At 47.7% G+C, this 16,494-nt stretch overlaps 1 protein-coding gene across 1 annotated transcript in view; it reads right to left on the reverse strand.

The window, feature by feature from the left end:
• LOC149325319 (uncharacterized) overlaps positions 1-13,944 on the reverse strand; it is a 139,933-nt gene extending 125,989 nt beyond the window's left edge. The window contains exon 1 of the mRNA XM_089564232.1: positions 13,919-13,944. Coding sequence (XP_089420358.1) covers positions 13,919-13,944 — 26 coding nt within the window. The remainder of the gene's footprint in view (positions 1-13,918) is intronic.
• Between the last annotated feature and the right edge of the window lie 2,550 nt (positions 13,945-16,494).

Here is a 16,494-nt window from a genome sequence, read left to right on the forward strand (position 1 = left end):
ACGGCAGTCAGTGAACGAAGATAGCGCGGAACGTGCGCAGGCAGCGGACAATAAAATGTAGAGATAAAGCCACGTAAAATCGATACAAGCGCACCTTGCGCGCCTGTTTCACACTTCAAACACAATACACTGCGCAATACCAGGCCGCAGCGCTACCTGAAGTTATCAGCGCCATATCAGCAATCGCGAAATCGTGACTTCTCTCCTATCTATCTGCACACTCGCCGCCAGCTGTTTGACACGCCCTTTCGGGCGCGTCGAAGGCGTGTCTTCTCTTTCAGGCTCTATCTGTCTCTCCATTTCCGAAGGCGAACAGTGCGCACTAGGTGCACTCTTGTATCAACCCTTTCTCTTCTCTCGAATACGTTAAAAGGCAACATATAATATTGTGAACATTTTGTTCATTTCCAAATGTATTTTAAAATCTGAATCCAATGAAGCGTTGTTGAAAAGCATAGCTTTAGGAAATTAACAAAGCTTTGACACTTTCTGCCGCTAGAGGCGATAGTGAGGCCATTGCTTGCAGCGTGGCTTGCATACGAACTAGAGCGGCAGCCCACCGTGTCGAAAACGAGAGAGCTCCTGCGCTGACACGCCGCCGGTAGCGCTGCCTTCGATTGGAAAGACTGGGCAACTACTACACGCTGAATCTGTCTTATTTTTCGGCCACTGCGATAATATATTTTATTGTGTCGTATATCAAAATATAACAGTCATACATCTTCTGGCTTGCATTATAAACAAAAGCAAAAAACTGAACTTCACTGCACCCCCGCGTCACTGCTGCTCTCTGCAGTGACCTCAGGTGGAGCTCTCCGCTGCTACGGCCGCTGCCGCACCCCGCTATGGCCAACCATTGCTTTTAGTACGCTCTTGGCAAATCTCAGCGGTAGAAATTGGCCGTGCGAGCGGCTGTGATGCGGTGTGAGAAAAAAAAATTGCTGTTTGGCTGTATTCAATGATTCATTACGTATGCCTGTTGCGTGTGACGCCTCTTTAGCGCACTGCGGATGCGAAGAGCGTGCTACCCAGCGACACAGCTCATCCTATGTCATCAGACGATGACTAAAAGCTGTGAACGGGGTTGACGCGCGTATCTGCGTAGTATTTGTTAACGTCGCGCACTTCAAGGTTTTGCGGACTGATTTGGTCACTAACGTCGATCGCCGTTGTATACCGCAGGGACATCGCATTAATATCCTTCGGGCAGGTGAGGGATCCTGTTTGTAATAATGGAATCGGACTTATAACAGAGAAAGGTGTTACGGTTGTGAAGTACGCAGTGCTTGCGTGCTGGAAATTACAAACACTTTATTGCACTGGGTCTGGAGCAGCGATCGTTTGTCGATCCCAGATGTGTTTGACACATTGATGCTAAGCTTTATCACCGATGATATCACCGATGATGGATGGATGGATGGATGGATAGGAGCGCCCCCTTTGAAACGGGGTGGTGGCAATTGCCACCATGCTCAGCTTTTCTTTATTTATTATTTTTTTTGTTTACTGTGTTGGCAATTCTCATTAAGATTCTCCATCAACTTTGCCTACGGTTTCCTACTATTCTAACCTTATGCCACATCTCTGCTTTTCAACCACCAATCCTCCAATCGCTTTTTGCTGACTTCCACTGCAGATTTATTTACATGACCATTGTTATCTTTAAACCCTAGGGCCTCAGAAAGAGTGACTGTGCCTGCATCGACATCCGGATGGTCACGTGCCGGCGCAGCGCCCCTAGCGGGAAGAGCGGGAGTCAGGTGGTGGCTGCGGCCGCGCGCGACCGCACGAGTTGGGGCCCAGCTTTTCCTCTGGCTGTTGTGACGTCACATCACGTGGTAGCGCTCAAGGTCAATGGTGGCTGCCCGGCCGCGCCCAAGGGCTGAATTGAGCGATTGCAATATGCAACGCATAAAAGTGGGCTCCTCGGCAACGGCGAAATCGAAAGTTGCAGATGGCCACTTGTTAATCGGGCCACTGCAGAGCATTCACCACTGTGCTAATTAATTAAATCCGACGAATGAATGTCATCTTTCGCACAAACCTCTCACTTGCATCTAAAAAGTATAGTCACAATGCTGCAGAATCGGGAACCGCCATTGCTGACCAAAAGCCGGTGCGAGCTCATTGACAACGAATTTGGGACAGCTCACATTAACGCGGCATGCATGTAATGAGCAGATGCATGCAGTTCATTTCAAAACACGGCATAATATTCAAGCGATTCTGAAAAAAAAACGAGTTTTCTCATTCAACTCACGCGAAATTCAACTTGCGATGAAAAAAAAATGTGATATAAAAAAGTTTCACCATGCGGGATTTGAACCCACGCGCTCCCATTGCCTGTCGACTCTCCGGAGCGACGCGTTAAACCACACGGCCACAGAACAGCGCGGAGTGATACACCTCTCTTTATTTATTTTTTTTTTTGCGGACTACTTCCGTAGCCTTCACAGCGTTGCACATGTACAGCCTTTGTCATATGTTTGGAGCCCAGGGGGTTGGCTTCTGACCCACACTGTGTGGTTCGTACTGCATCTCCAGCGCTCCAAATTTCCTGAAGGTAAAACGATTTCTGGTCCTGTCTTCTCAAATAGGTAGGGCTGCCACGAATGCTTCAGGAGTCTCGCTACAAGGCTTAGAAGCAAACACCCTGGGCTCTAAACTTTTGACAAAGACTGTACCTCGTCGCCATTGGCGGTCAGCTGATGACGGGCGTTGGTAGCGTTCCCTCGCGGTACAAAGCAAAATTTAATAATGCATAAATCACTGCAAAGCGCTTTAAATCCAAATCTTGCACAATATAAAATGCTTTAAAGGTGTATTAAGTGGATTATAAAATTCAACAAAGCTCGTTTGTCTAATTGCACACGCAGTGCACTTGGTGGAGCGACACACAAATGAAAAGTACACCGGCGGTTGTCTCACGTGACCCGTTCTTTGTAGACCGCCCAAGAAGCCGATGAGGTGGCGCCGATGTGACGATAAAGCACGGAATATATCCAGATAACCCAATGAAGTTTGAGGCGTGACGAGGGTGGGATTTTGTCCTGCTACCATTAGTTTACTCATCGGAGGGCGTCGCCAGAGCTCGGGAAGATTCCGAGTTTCAGCAAACTCGGGCCTTCCAGCATAGCGCCCTTGGTGCGTTGCTTTAATATTGATGCGGGTAGACGACGACGACAAAGAGCGATGGCACGAGTGGGAAGAGTAGAAGAGGACAACGAAGTTCGGACTGTGTTCTCAGTGCCGCTCGCAGCTGTTCTTGTCTATTTGTAAATATCTGTAAATATATTCTTTCCCGCAACATATTTGGTGGAGGTGCGGCTTTCCCCTACGTCTACCGACGACGGAGCTCCGCAGCGGCCGCCAGTTGCCTTCACTCATCATGACCCAAGACGCCGCCCAGCAAACCTCAGCCCCGGCCATGACATCACTCGTTCTTTCTCCCCCTCGTGACCCTGGAACCTTTTCTGGCACCGACAACACTGACGTCGACGACTGGATCAACATGTACGAGCGAGTGAGTACCTACAACCGCTGGGATCCGACCCTCATGCTCGCAAATGTAATATTCTATCTAAAAGACACTGCCCGGGTCTGGTATGAGACGCACGAAGACCATCTGACCAGCTGGGACGTGTGCAAAGAGAAACTCCGCGAATTGTTTGGACGGCCGCTCGGCCGAACGCTTGCCGCTAAGAAGGACCTCGCCTCCCGAGCTCAAACATCTACGGAGTCCTATGTGTCGTACATTCAAGATGTGCTGGCCCTCTGTCACAAAGTTGACGCCAACATGCCCGAGTCTGACAAAGTCGGCCACGTGTTGAAGGGAATCGCCGACGATGCCTTCAACTTGCTCGTATACAAGAACTGCACTACAGTCGACGGAATTATTAAGGAATGTCGACGCTTCGAGGAAGCCAAAAGCAGGCGTATTAGCCAGCCGTACACACGCCTCCCCAACACGGCTGCGACTTCTTCATGTGAAGACCTGCGACACCGGGAAACTCCAGCGCCCCCAGAAAATGTGACCCGCATCATCAGACGCGAGCTCGAAGCTATGTCCCCTGCCCCCCTGCATCTACATGATGGCGACAACCGCTTGCCTACCATCTCTCTGGTACAGGCTGTCGTCCGCCAAGAGCTTGGAAACCTTGGTTTCCAGCCCGTCAGCCCTGTACGGTCTTCACCAGCACCCGAAATCACTGCGATTGCTCCTGGACGACCTTCGTACTTCACTCCACGTCGGCGAAACCCTAACGATTGGCGGACAACCGACGACAGGCCCATTTGTTTCCATTGCCACCGCATTGGCCACATCTCCCGCCACTGTCGAAATTATTGGTCCCGTCGCAGCACATACCGTCCTCTCAGCTCCCACCGCGACGACGAACAGCCCAGCCACTACACGCCCCCTCCAGCCCAGCACAGTGCTTCAGTCGACGGCCAGATTCCCCGCTCCAGCCGCTCCCCGTCCCCCCTGCGTCGACAGTCTCGTTCGCCCCAACGCCGTCGCTCCTCTCCTGGCCCCTACGGACGCTCGCAAGCGGAAAACTAGACGCTGCAGTGTCTGGAGGTGATGCTGCAGTACAGCCCCAGTCCCAAAATCCTCGATTAGCCCTTCGCGCACACCATAATTTGCTCGCCATTCATGTCGATGGAGTGCCTGTGCGAGCCCTGATCGATACAGGCGCGCACGTATCCGTCATGAGTTCAGCCCTACGACGCCGCCTTCGAAAAGTACTGACCCCTGCACCCAAAGCCGTTCTCCGCGTTGCCGACGGCGGAACGCCTCATGTTGTTGGACTATGCACAGCCCGTGTGACCATATCCGGCCGCCATACATCCGTTCTCTTCTCTGTTCTGGACCAGTGCCCTCATGAAGTCATTCTTGGCCTCGACTTCCTGTCTGAGCATTCAGCCCTCATTGACTGCGCCACTAATGTTGTTCAGCTTGACCTTCCTCTTTCTGCTGAGTCGCCGTCCCCAGTTATACACCGTCTTTGTGCTGTCGACTTTGTCCGTCTACCGCCTCAAGCCGCAACTTACATTTCTTTCTCATCTGTTCCCCCTGTACCTGATGGTCACTACGTAGTCACTCCGGAACTCCCGCAACAATATATTCAACCAGCCAAAAAGACGCACACAGCAAAGCTGAGAAGAACGGTAAGATAGGACAGAGGCTGTTTTTTTTGTATTATAGCGAAAGCATTACTTGGCTATGTCGACGATTTCGTGTTCGCGAAACGTGTCGGCAGCGATTTCTGTTAGCGTGAGAGTTAAGCGAAAAAGAATTTTGATAGAGGATGATGTGATGATGATGCAAGTTAAGATTTGGTCGATATGGATTAATTAGTTAATTAATAAGAGCTGAAAATCTTCCTTAGACGTCAAAATATTATCGGACGTCGATATAGTGCGAGGAATAAAAACACTGCCAGACGTCAAAATTGCGAGACAAAACGCAGCAACGGGACAGAGGATGATGAAATCACGTTGTACGCCAAGTTTGATTGATCTGAAGAAATTAATCAGGCCAAAAGGTCATATAGTATGATTGATCTGAAGTTTGATTGATCTAAAGAAATTAATCAGGCCAAAAGGTCATATAGTCATACGTGCATATAGTAAGAGGACGTGAAGATATGGTAGACGTCAAAATTGGAAGAAGTAAAAAGGGACGCAAACAGTCAAAAGAGAGAAAAAGAGGCAAACATTGCAAAGTTAAGCAAAGAAAGGCGACGAGCGGGAAGAAGGCACCAATGCCTTCGCATTCTATTTCCTATCTTACCTATCTTCCCCTTCTCCGTTTTCCTGTGTGCGTGCTTTGGGTTGATTTAATTTCTTAATTACATTTCTTAAACCATATTGCCTCACTGATCAGGAACATAAATTAAAATAGCTCACAGATGATGACAGCCTCTTTCATTGGCCATATTATTTGGGGCGGATGCTATCTTAAAATAGCGGTCGCCATATCTGGTGCTAATTCAGAAAACTGTCGAGGCCGCCCTTTGTAACGTATTGCGATTCCATACACCTGAACATTTTTAGTTCGAGTTGTGGTAGTGGTAAAATAAAGATGGGAAAGATCTTCCGGTCGAATGACAGATTCGCTTGCTAAGTTCCAAGTAGGCAGCCTCTCTCCCACAACTTATCGATTTTATTTAAGTTTCTTTATAGACAACGTTGTAGGGTAGTGAGGGACCCCTTTAAGATGAATACATGAAGGAAGCCAACAGCCATTCACAGCAAGCAAGCGTCAGGGGAAAGTTTTTTAATGCGAAAACATCAGAAGTCCCATTCGCGCTCGCAGGTGGTACAAAAAATTCCAGTGATGGCAAGAAACATAAGGTGTCATCAAGCACATTGTAACGCACATAGCACGCCGAGCACCACCGCTTCAGATAATCCTATACATATTGTCACCGACAAAAGGTTAGACGTACGCAGGGCAAGTTTACTTAGGCGCGCAAGACGCTGCTGAGACGCGATAGGCAGCAGTTGGCTCGAGCGAGAAAGACGACAAACTATCTATCCCTTAGAATGCCCAACGCTTGCCAAGTGGCAGGCAGTACAGTTTAGCCGTGATACGGCGCCACTAGAGGGGTTAATGGGTGTTGCGTTACTGCCCCTCTATGAAGGGTGCCGCCTCGGTGCGGCAGCAATTGCAACGAGAACGAGAAGGGACGTCGCATGTGTCCGGCGTGTGGTGTAGACATGCATGAGGCGCTAGCGGGCGTGGTGCGGCTTCATCCTGGCGACGTCGGCGACTTCGGAGGTCAGCCGTCTAGATGACCGAACTGTTCGTTGGAAGAAAACGCCGTAGTTCACCTCACGGAGTTGGCGGAGAACCTCGTAGGTGCCAAAGTAACGGAGCGCCCCCGCCGGCGGGCTGGGCTCCACACCCAGACTTGTTCGCCTGGCTGGTAACGCACATCTCTCTGGCGGAGATTATAGCTGCGAGCGTCGTGGGCTTGCATATGCCGGATGCATTTTCAAGTGAGTTGGCGGATGGCCTCGGCGTGACGAACGATCTGGACAGCACTCATAACAGGGGAGGTAGTACTATCAGAAAGCTGCATTGCGTCCAGCATGATCATGGCTTCGCGACCGTGCACTAAACGAAATGAAGTGCATAGTTCCCTGTATAGCCGTATTACAGGCAAATGTGACGCAAGGATTATGGCGTCCTGATTCGTCTGGTCCGCGTCGACATGCATGGAAACCGTGTCGCCGACCATCTCGATGAGCCGTTCGCTGAGGCCGTTCGTTTGAGGTTGGAAGGCATTTGTTATGCGGCGACTTGTACTGCTCAGGCGCATAACCTCCTCCGGAAAAGCCGAGGTGAACAGTGTACCCCTGTCAGTTAGAACGATGATGGTTGCGTCGTACGATGGATGGTATTGTGACTGAAAAGGTCACAATTTCCGCAGCGCTCCACAGGGAAGAGCTTTGGTTTTACTTTATCGGCTTAGATAGCCTGTTGAGACCCCAATGCAATGGTTACCCAGCGATGACATCGCAAATGGGTCGAGTAAGTCACTGCCGACTTGATGGAAGGGGACCTATGGGTGGATGAATAGACGATAGTGGGCCGGCTCGTTTAGTCGGTGGCGCCTTCCGACGTTAGAACTCGCAGCAAGTTCTGTCGTAACGCTTTACAACTTCAGAACCCTGGGCCAGGTGTACTTTTGTCGTATTCGTGTAAAGCTCTTCAAAAACCCACGTGACCAGAAGATGGGTCATCAAGGAACGCCTGCAGGACTTGTAGGCACGGCGAGAAGATATACAGCTTTCGTCGGGCGGTGGTTTTTCTGACACGGAGCGCCGCCGCGTAAACACAAAGACGACAGTTAGCGGGAGAAGATTAGCGGGGGAGGCCGAGCGCTTCCTTTTAGAAACGCAATGAGGGGTTGTAGTTGACTATCGTCTCGTTGGTGTTGAGTGAGAATGAACATAAAGATGGCACCAAAAAAAAAATCGTTTTCGCAGTCAATTCGGGTGTCCTTGTTAGGAGCACAAGACCGACAGTCTGCATCACTGTGCTTCCTACTGGACTTATAGGCGATCGCGACATCGAATTTCAAGTCGAAGGCTCCAGTGTGCAAAATTCCTGCGGGATCTTCGTGATTGACCAGCCAATACAGCGAGTGGTGGTCATTGAGGACTCTGAAAAGGCGACCATATTGCCACCTGCTGTTCTCACGTGGCCCATGAAAGAGAAGACGTTGAAGTGTCTCGCGCTGGCTGGCTGCCAAATTTTGCTGGTCAGCGACTTATCACCCTATCTTCCCTGACAATATAAATATGGGCGAAATTTGGTCACCACCAACACAACTGCCGGCCATGGCTTTTCGGTGGTGGAATAGTTCGAATTGGATCGAAACAAGATGCGGCTTGCGTGTGCGATTACGCGTTCGAGACCATCGTGTCAGTGCACAAAGACCACAGAAGCCGATGTTGCTGGCGTCTGTGTGCAGTTCAGTGTCGGCTGACTCATCGAAGTGTCCAAGGATGGGCATACTTTGGAGACGAGTTCGGGGATCTTCGAAGGCCTGCTGTTGCTTCTAACTCCAGAAGAACGGTTCGTGAGGCGGGTGAGGAGATCTGCGATCTGGGAGAAGTTCTCGAGAAAACGCCGATTACAGGCGCAGAGACATAGAAAGCGGCACACCCTTCGGTTACCGGTCGCCACGCGAAAAGCAGCGACGGCGGCTGTCTTATCGGTGGTCGCCGTTTCTAACGCATTCCAGACCCTCAGCTGAGAACTTTCCACAATTCAATCTATTGTAAGGCTCATGAAATGTATAGATATAACATTTGAACCACCCATGACAGTTATTTAAAGAAGATCGGCTCCACAGCTACGCGTACATTTAGGCCATATAAACATGCTTTTTGCATGCTCAGGTGTCCTTCTATTATCCCTTCTCTACAGTACGCCGAAGGCACATATACTGAAACGTTTCCTGAAGCTACAAAATTGCTCCTTCGTACTCATCTCGCTACAGATGATTCTTACCATGATCTCCTTTTACGTACTCACGTTCGGAAAATTACTCCGCAGTCTTACAATAAGTAAGTTCAAGATTTGCGGTTCACTGTTGCGGAGATCGAAGCTGTAATGAATTCATTAGATTTGTAGTCTATACCTCGGCGTGATGTTATCTCTCCTCGTTTTGCTGTCGCCATCTTTAAAACTCTCCCCTCGTTTTTCGCTTTCCTCTTTAATTCTGCCTTGCACTTTGGTTACTGTCATCAGACGTGGAGAATTGGCTGAATTACTTTTATTCCCTTAAACGAATAGACCGAATCATCTTCCCAATTCTTACCGACCGATCTGTATTAATTCGTCTTTTGGTAATGTGCTCGAACATTTATTATATGGTCAGCTGCATTGCTCCTCTTTCAAAAGAAACTACTTCTCAGAAATCAGTAATGCTTCACGCATCGGGAAGGGCGGCAATGAAGCCACCAAGCTGAGGCGGCATAGGTAATTGTTGAAGAAATAATCTAATGATAAACTTTGTGCATGTGAGAAGGAGAAACACGAAAATGGAAATGGCACTAATTAAGGAGCTTGGTGGTAGATGCAAGAATTTTCGTTTGCAAATGGTTAACATGGGGAATGAAGCTTAAGTGAGAGTTAAAGACAAGGCCTATAATTGAATACTCGGCTCACACTTGAAACTGTGCCTAGTTGAATGGTTGACTTACGTTTGTGTAACGCCGGGGCTTCATTAAATAACAAAAGATAAGAACACTTTTCTGTGTTGAACTGAATGCGATATGTAGTACAGCAGATTGAGATTAAAACTGAAACACTTGAAGCCAGCATTAACCCCACGGGGCTAGTCGTTCATAACTGGAATTTGACCTATTAGTCTCCTTCTTGTACTCTTTCTGTGCCTTCTACCCTCAGCAGTCCGCAGGGTTCGCCACTTTCGCCATTACATTAGAACATTTTGCTACACGATATCTTAAACCCTCATTCCCCCTCACCTATCCACATTCAGACATATGCAGATGACACCATTATGCTTGTCCTTGGTGAAACTAGCCTCATGTTGTCAACGCTGGGTTCAAACGTTTCAACTTTATTCCAAATCTGGTGTATCACATCTCGCGTTCAGTTAAACCCAGAAAAGTGTTCATATGTTTTGTTACCTAATGGTGTCCCGGCGTTACACAAACGTGACAACTATTCGACTAGACAAAGTCTTAAGTGTGAACCGAGTTTTAATTATAGGCGCTGTCTCTGACTCTTACTTAAGCTTCATTCCGCATGTTAACCATTTGCAAATGAAAATTCTTGCATCTACCACCAAGCTCCTTAAATTGTTCCATTTGCAATTTCGTGATTCTCCTTCATATGCAGAAAATTTATCAGATTATTCTTCCCAAAATTGCCTATGCGCCCCAGCTTGGTGGCTTCATTGCCACCTTTCCCGACTACGAGATCGCGTCTGATCGCTTTAACAAATTCCTCTTCTTGCGCTTACTATGCAAACCGCTGTTCTTCACGTTCTTCCAAACGTTCTTTCTTTGTCTATTTATCTGTACCAGTTATGTGCAGAGGTCATGCTCTTCACGCTACGGCAATCCGTAGTATACACGTTTTGGCGGGCTAGTTGGTTAAGCATTTTGAATAAACAGCCCGAACGACGACAAGCACAAGAGGCAAGGAAACAGCATTGTGTCGTCTGTTTCCTTGCCTCTTGTGCTTGTCTTCGTTCGCGCTGTTTATTCAAGACCTAGTATCCGGCAATACATTTTATGACCTAGATGAAATTCAACCTTTATTAAATCCCTGCTCCGACCACCCTCATTGAAATTGAAATTTTCTTTTGTTCACCTTAGTTCTCAGGAAGCCCTATTCTTTTCTTATGAGCGGGCCCTTTTTCTTGTGAACGTGCAGTGCATATTTCCACTGATGGGTCTCTCACTGATTGCTCAGCTGGTGCTGGTTTTGTTGTTCTTAGCTCAATACAAAATATTGTATACGTTCATCGTCTCTCTTCAGAACCACCCTCTAGTACCTATGCCGCTGAGCTTGTTGTAGCCTTTCATTCTAATGTTTCTTACACGCCTGTTCATTTTTATACTGATTCTCTACCTCTGCTTTCTGTCCTGTCTTCAGTTACGTCTTACAACCTGACAATTTTCTTTTACGTCTTTCAACTCAATTATTTCCATTAAGAAAGATCTCTATCGTTTGTCTTTCCTCGCCCCATATTTATTTCATATTCGGGGTCACTCCGGAATTATCGGTAACAAGTTAGTCGACCAAGCTGCTGGTAGTGACGGGCAAAGTGCCAGTTTACACAATTCTATCGTGTCACGTCGTTGCGAGCGCTCGCGTTTACGTAGTTCTTCGCTTCTTTTATGACACCTTTTCTGGCGCGAGAAGAATGCCGGCACAGAATTATTCAGTTGGATCTGTAAGCATTTATTGGAGCATTTATTGAAGCAATTGGAGCATTTACTGAACTTGGCGGTGAATGGCACCACGTTCCTTTGAAGAGATCTGATAAGGCGGCCGACATAACAGTTGCTGGCTGGAGCGAGCTATAATGTGGTGCTTTGTGAACTGTTTCTGATTCAACAGGAAAATGGCGCAAAAGACGTGGACAAAAGAGACAAACATGACAGGACCAGCGCCAACTTACAACTGAATTTTATTTCGCACCAAACCCACCTTTATGTAGGCCAACACGCCCTAACATCCATGTAATCACGCACAGGCAGTATAAGAGATCACTGTAAGATATCTAACACTTGAAGCGCGATAGCAACCACGTAACATACTATCATGGCTTAAAAAAGACCCAACGAAAGTATAGCAAACAACACTAAAACGGTCATGGCCAAGCAACTCGTAAACACCAAAAACGATACACACTCATGAGTGATACGTATGTTACGTGGTTGCTATCGCGCTTCATGTGTTAGATATCTTACAGTGATCTATTCTACTGCCTGTGCGTGATTACACGGATGTTAGGGCGTGTTGGCCTACATAAAGGCGGGTTTGGTGCGAAATAAAATTCAGTTGTAAGTTGGCGCTGGCCCTGTCGTGTTTGTCTCTTTTGTCCACGTCTTTTGCGCCATTTTCCTGTTGAATCATGAACCAACTAGCCCAAACTAGAGTTCTTCTTGAACGGTTTCTGCCTAACCTTGGAGCTCGAGGCAAAAGAGTGGCAGAATTTTTCGAAAATGCTTTTCAGACAGTGCTTGATTAGACAGGAGGCTCGGGTTCGCATCAATTTTTATGGGACTGGTTGATGCCTCCACTGATGCCGGGGTTTCGGACAAAGTGTGCTGTCCCGCGCATTCCCTTAGTTCTTCGAAATACGCAGTAACTGTTTTGCTCGGAAAACACAGATGTTCAGAACTAAAATTGGTCACCAAAAGTTCTATTCACCCACTGTTCAGCACCATTATTCCGCGAGCAACATAGGTTGCAAAAACTGCTCATTACTGAATAATTAGCGCTGGTATCTACGAGTGCAGTCACGTCCTGGTTAACGGCGGCTACCGGAATTTCTCTGGCAACCAGTCAGTCGCAGTGCGTTGTTGATATCGTCGGGTGAGGTCGCCGTCGCTCGGGTCATAGCGACTAATCGTCGAGAGGAGGCTCTTGACTCGGTCCAGTAGCGGCAGCCCTACCCCGGAGGACGCCGTCTTCACTGTTCCCGATGTGTGGATGTTCCTCTGAACTGGCGAGAGGGCGACTCGAGACTGGGGAAGAGAGCCGCTGAGGGGATGGCGCCCGGGACTCGCGTGGCAGCGAGGTTGATGGCTGAACGTTATCAGACAGGTACTGCTCGATATCCCGCGGCAGTTCACAGTCTGGCTACAAGCGGTGGACATGATGGCTATTACCGGTGTTGTCAGTTGACCGAACTCCGGTTGCAGGCCTCGCAGGAGGCGTTCATCTTGCGGACTGGTCTTGTGGCCGAGCGTTGACCGGAGTCAAAGGTGCCTCCAAAGTCAGCGTATATCGAACGTTACCCAGCTGCTCCACCAAATAGGTCACCAACCAAAGGTTGATGTACGCAGAGCAAGTTTATGTGTAAGCGCAAGGCAGCAGATGGTTGTAGCGGGGAAGGCGACAAACCACGTAGTCCCTAGAATGTCCATGGCTTTAAAGGTGTGAGACAATGGAGTTTAAAAGCGGTACGACGCTACTAGGAGGGGGGGGGGGGGTTAGTAGTATAGCAATATATACCCAGCACTAGCTGACCTCCACGTGGCGCCAGTTTTGCCAACATTCATACCGCTCTGTCGTGTTCTCTCGTCTTGGGTGTGTGTGGTTTTTGGCGCCTTCATTTTGCAATGAAATACCAACTAGCCCAACAAGAAGTACACTTATTCACACCAAAATTGTGAAGCAACCTTTGGCGTACAAGGTTCTGGGAGGCGTCATACGCTTCCTCCTTACATATAGATTACAAGCGCTAGTCAAATTGAAGGCTAGCTTGTAACAAGGATTACAACTGGCCTTATATGCCGCTTCAATCGCATGCCTGCCCAGACTTTCATATCAAGATTGTTTAGCAACCGCTCGTCGAGCAGGACTCCGGGTGGTCCCAAAACTCAGTGCACAAACCACTGCCAGACGTCTACACACTATGTCCATGACATGCGAACTCGGCTAGCATGATCGCCTTGCAGCCAGAGGCTATGAATGTTTGTGTACTGGTGCGCAACCGATACTCAAATCTCGTAGAAAAAAAACTTTAATGCATGTACAAACATTACGCTTAAACAAGGCAACCACGGGTAGTAATGCTTCCGCAGTCCACACGTAAGCAGTCTGGTGTCTCTGCCGAACGTTGTGTTTGGTCTGTGTGATGATTAAATGAAAGTTCCATCCGAAATAGCCAAATGCGCATTACTTCTTCCTTACCGCATGTTGTGCAACGTGATTTCCATGTTCCTGAGAAATGCGGTGACCAACTTTAAAGGCAAAGAGGGAAAGCAGCTGGTGAGGATCAGGTAACAGCAGATTTGTTGAAGGATGGAGGAGAGATTGTGCTACAAAAACTAGCCACCCTCTACACGCAGTGTCTTGTGACCTCGAGAGTATCAGAAGCTTGGAAGAACGCTAACATTATCTTAATTCATCAGAAAGGAGACGTCAAGGACTGGAAGAATTACAGACCGATCAGCTTATTGTCCGTTGCCTACAAGGTATTTACTAAGGTAATCGCTAATAGAGTCAGGACAACCTTGGATTTAGTCAACCAAATAATCAGGCAGGCTTCCGTAACGGATACTCGACAATAGACCACATTCACACTATCAATCAGGTGATAGAGAAATGCGCAGAATATAACCAGCCCCTATATTTAGCCTTCATTGATTACGAGGAAGCATTTGACTCAGTGGAAACCTCAGCTGTCATGCAGGCATTGCGGAGTAAGGGTGTGGAAGAATGTTATGTGAAAATATTGGAAGATATTTATAACGATTGCACAGATACTATAGTTCTTCATAAAGTCAGCAATAAAATTCCAATACGGAAAGGTGTCAGGCAGGGAGACACGATCTCGCGAATTCTCTTCACCGCCTGCTTACAAGAGGTATTCCGGGCATTGGAATGGGAACAGTTGGGGATAAGAGTTAATGGAGAATACCTGAGTAATTTGCGATTCGCTGATGACATTGCCTTACTAAGCCACTCAGGGCAGGAACTGCAAAGCATGACCAATCAGTTAGACTGGCAGAGCAGAACGGTGGGGCTAAGAATTAATATACAGAAAACCAAAGTAATGTTCAACAGCCTGGCAAGGGAACAGCAGTTCGCAATTGGTAGTGCGGTGCTGGAAGTAGTAAGAAAATATGTCTACTTAGGGCAGGTAGTGACCGCAGACCCGGATTATGAGAGGGAAATAACTAGAAGAATAAAATGGGGTGGAGCGCATATAGCAGGTTCTCTCAGATCATGAATGGTAGCTCACCAATATCCCTGAGGAGAAAAGTATACAACAGCTGTATCCTACCGGTACTCACCTATGGGGCAGAAACGTGGTGGCTAACAAAGAGGGTTCAGCTTAAGTTAAGAACAACGCAGCGAGCTACGGAAAGGAAAATGATAGGTGTAACGTTAAGGGATCGGAAGAGGGCGGAGTGGGTGAGAGAACAAACGCGGGTTAATGACATCCTAGTTGAAATCAAGAGGAAGAAGTGGGTTTGGGCAGGGCATGTAATGCGAAGGAAAGATAACCGCTGGTCCTTAAGGGTAACGGAGTGGATTCCAAGAGAAAGCGAACGTAGCAGGGGACGGCAGAAAGTTAGGTGGGCGGATGAGATTAAGAAGTTTGCGGGGATACTGTGGCGGCAACTGACAAAGGACAGGGTTAATTGGAAAGACATGGGAGAGGCATTTTCCCTGCAGTCGGTGTAGTCAGGCTGCTGATGATCATGATGACTTTAAAGGCTGTGATGGCAGCGGCGGCGGCCGTTTGGTGCGAAAGCTTGAATGAGCAGGCTTCTTTTGCTCAAGATGCCTTTTGTAGCGCCAGAGTACGGCAGAGCAAGAGCATAACCGCGTGGTGTTAAAACGTTTAGCGCGCTTGCTTTAAATTCCAGCAACAAAAGGTAACATAGTATATGCATGGGAAAAAAAACAAACTAAATCTCTGTTTTTGACGCGTCTCTACAGATTAACGAAACGCTTTTGCGGCTGCTGCATGTAAGTCTGAGGCAGAGGCATTTGATGTTTGACTTTGTCGGGGCAGTATAGTACCAATTTTTGATGTCTGCAGAAAGCATCTTCACTAACGTGAGGTATGCGCAGTGATTTACATCAACAAATAAAATGTATTATTGGCCAAAGAGCTTGGTTTACTCTGAAGGTTTGATGTGGATGTCTGGCATCAATGTCAGCCTCGTTATGTCAACTGCAGGGCAAAGCTTCTCACAACGTACTGCATTTATATTTTACAGGCTGGTAGCACCATCAATAATCAAAGAATGCCCTCCACTGCTTCTTGTAGGGGCTGTTCAGGTTCTCACAAGATGTGCAACTATGATCTTTTTTTTCCAAAGTGAAGAAAAGGCGAGTTTTTTATACCCTTTCGCGCTGCCGACGCGTTTACTGGAAATCTGTTCGAGAGGACTTTAGCACCAACTCAGAATATCCTCAAAGCGTAAGTAAAGTGCCGCTTGCTATTTCGCAGTGTTGCAAAGCTAGTCCAGCAAAGTAACGTTCACGTCGTTCAGATGCTACACTAAACGGGAACGAGTAATGTGTCTACGAAAAAGAAACTCGCTAAACATTGGTTCCAAGTAGCATTCCTTCATGATATGAGCGCCGTCAGATCGAGTTGCTTCCAACAACGTTTATGTCGTATTCCCCAAGGTTTTAACAAACATTTTTCCGAGGACAGAGAGAGAGAGACAGAAGAACTTTTATGAAAAAAAAGCAGAAAACATAGCCAGCGTTTAAAAATCGCTGGCATGGTACTCTGCGTGGGGAAA

This window comes from Amblyomma mixtum, chromosome 10, assembly GCF_055824585.1.
Source record: "Amblyomma mixtum isolate Tamu chromosome 10, ASM5582458v1, whole genome shotgun sequence".
Lineage (NCBI taxonomy): Eukaryota > Metazoa > Arthropoda > Arachnida > Ixodida > Ixodidae > Amblyomma > Amblyomma mixtum.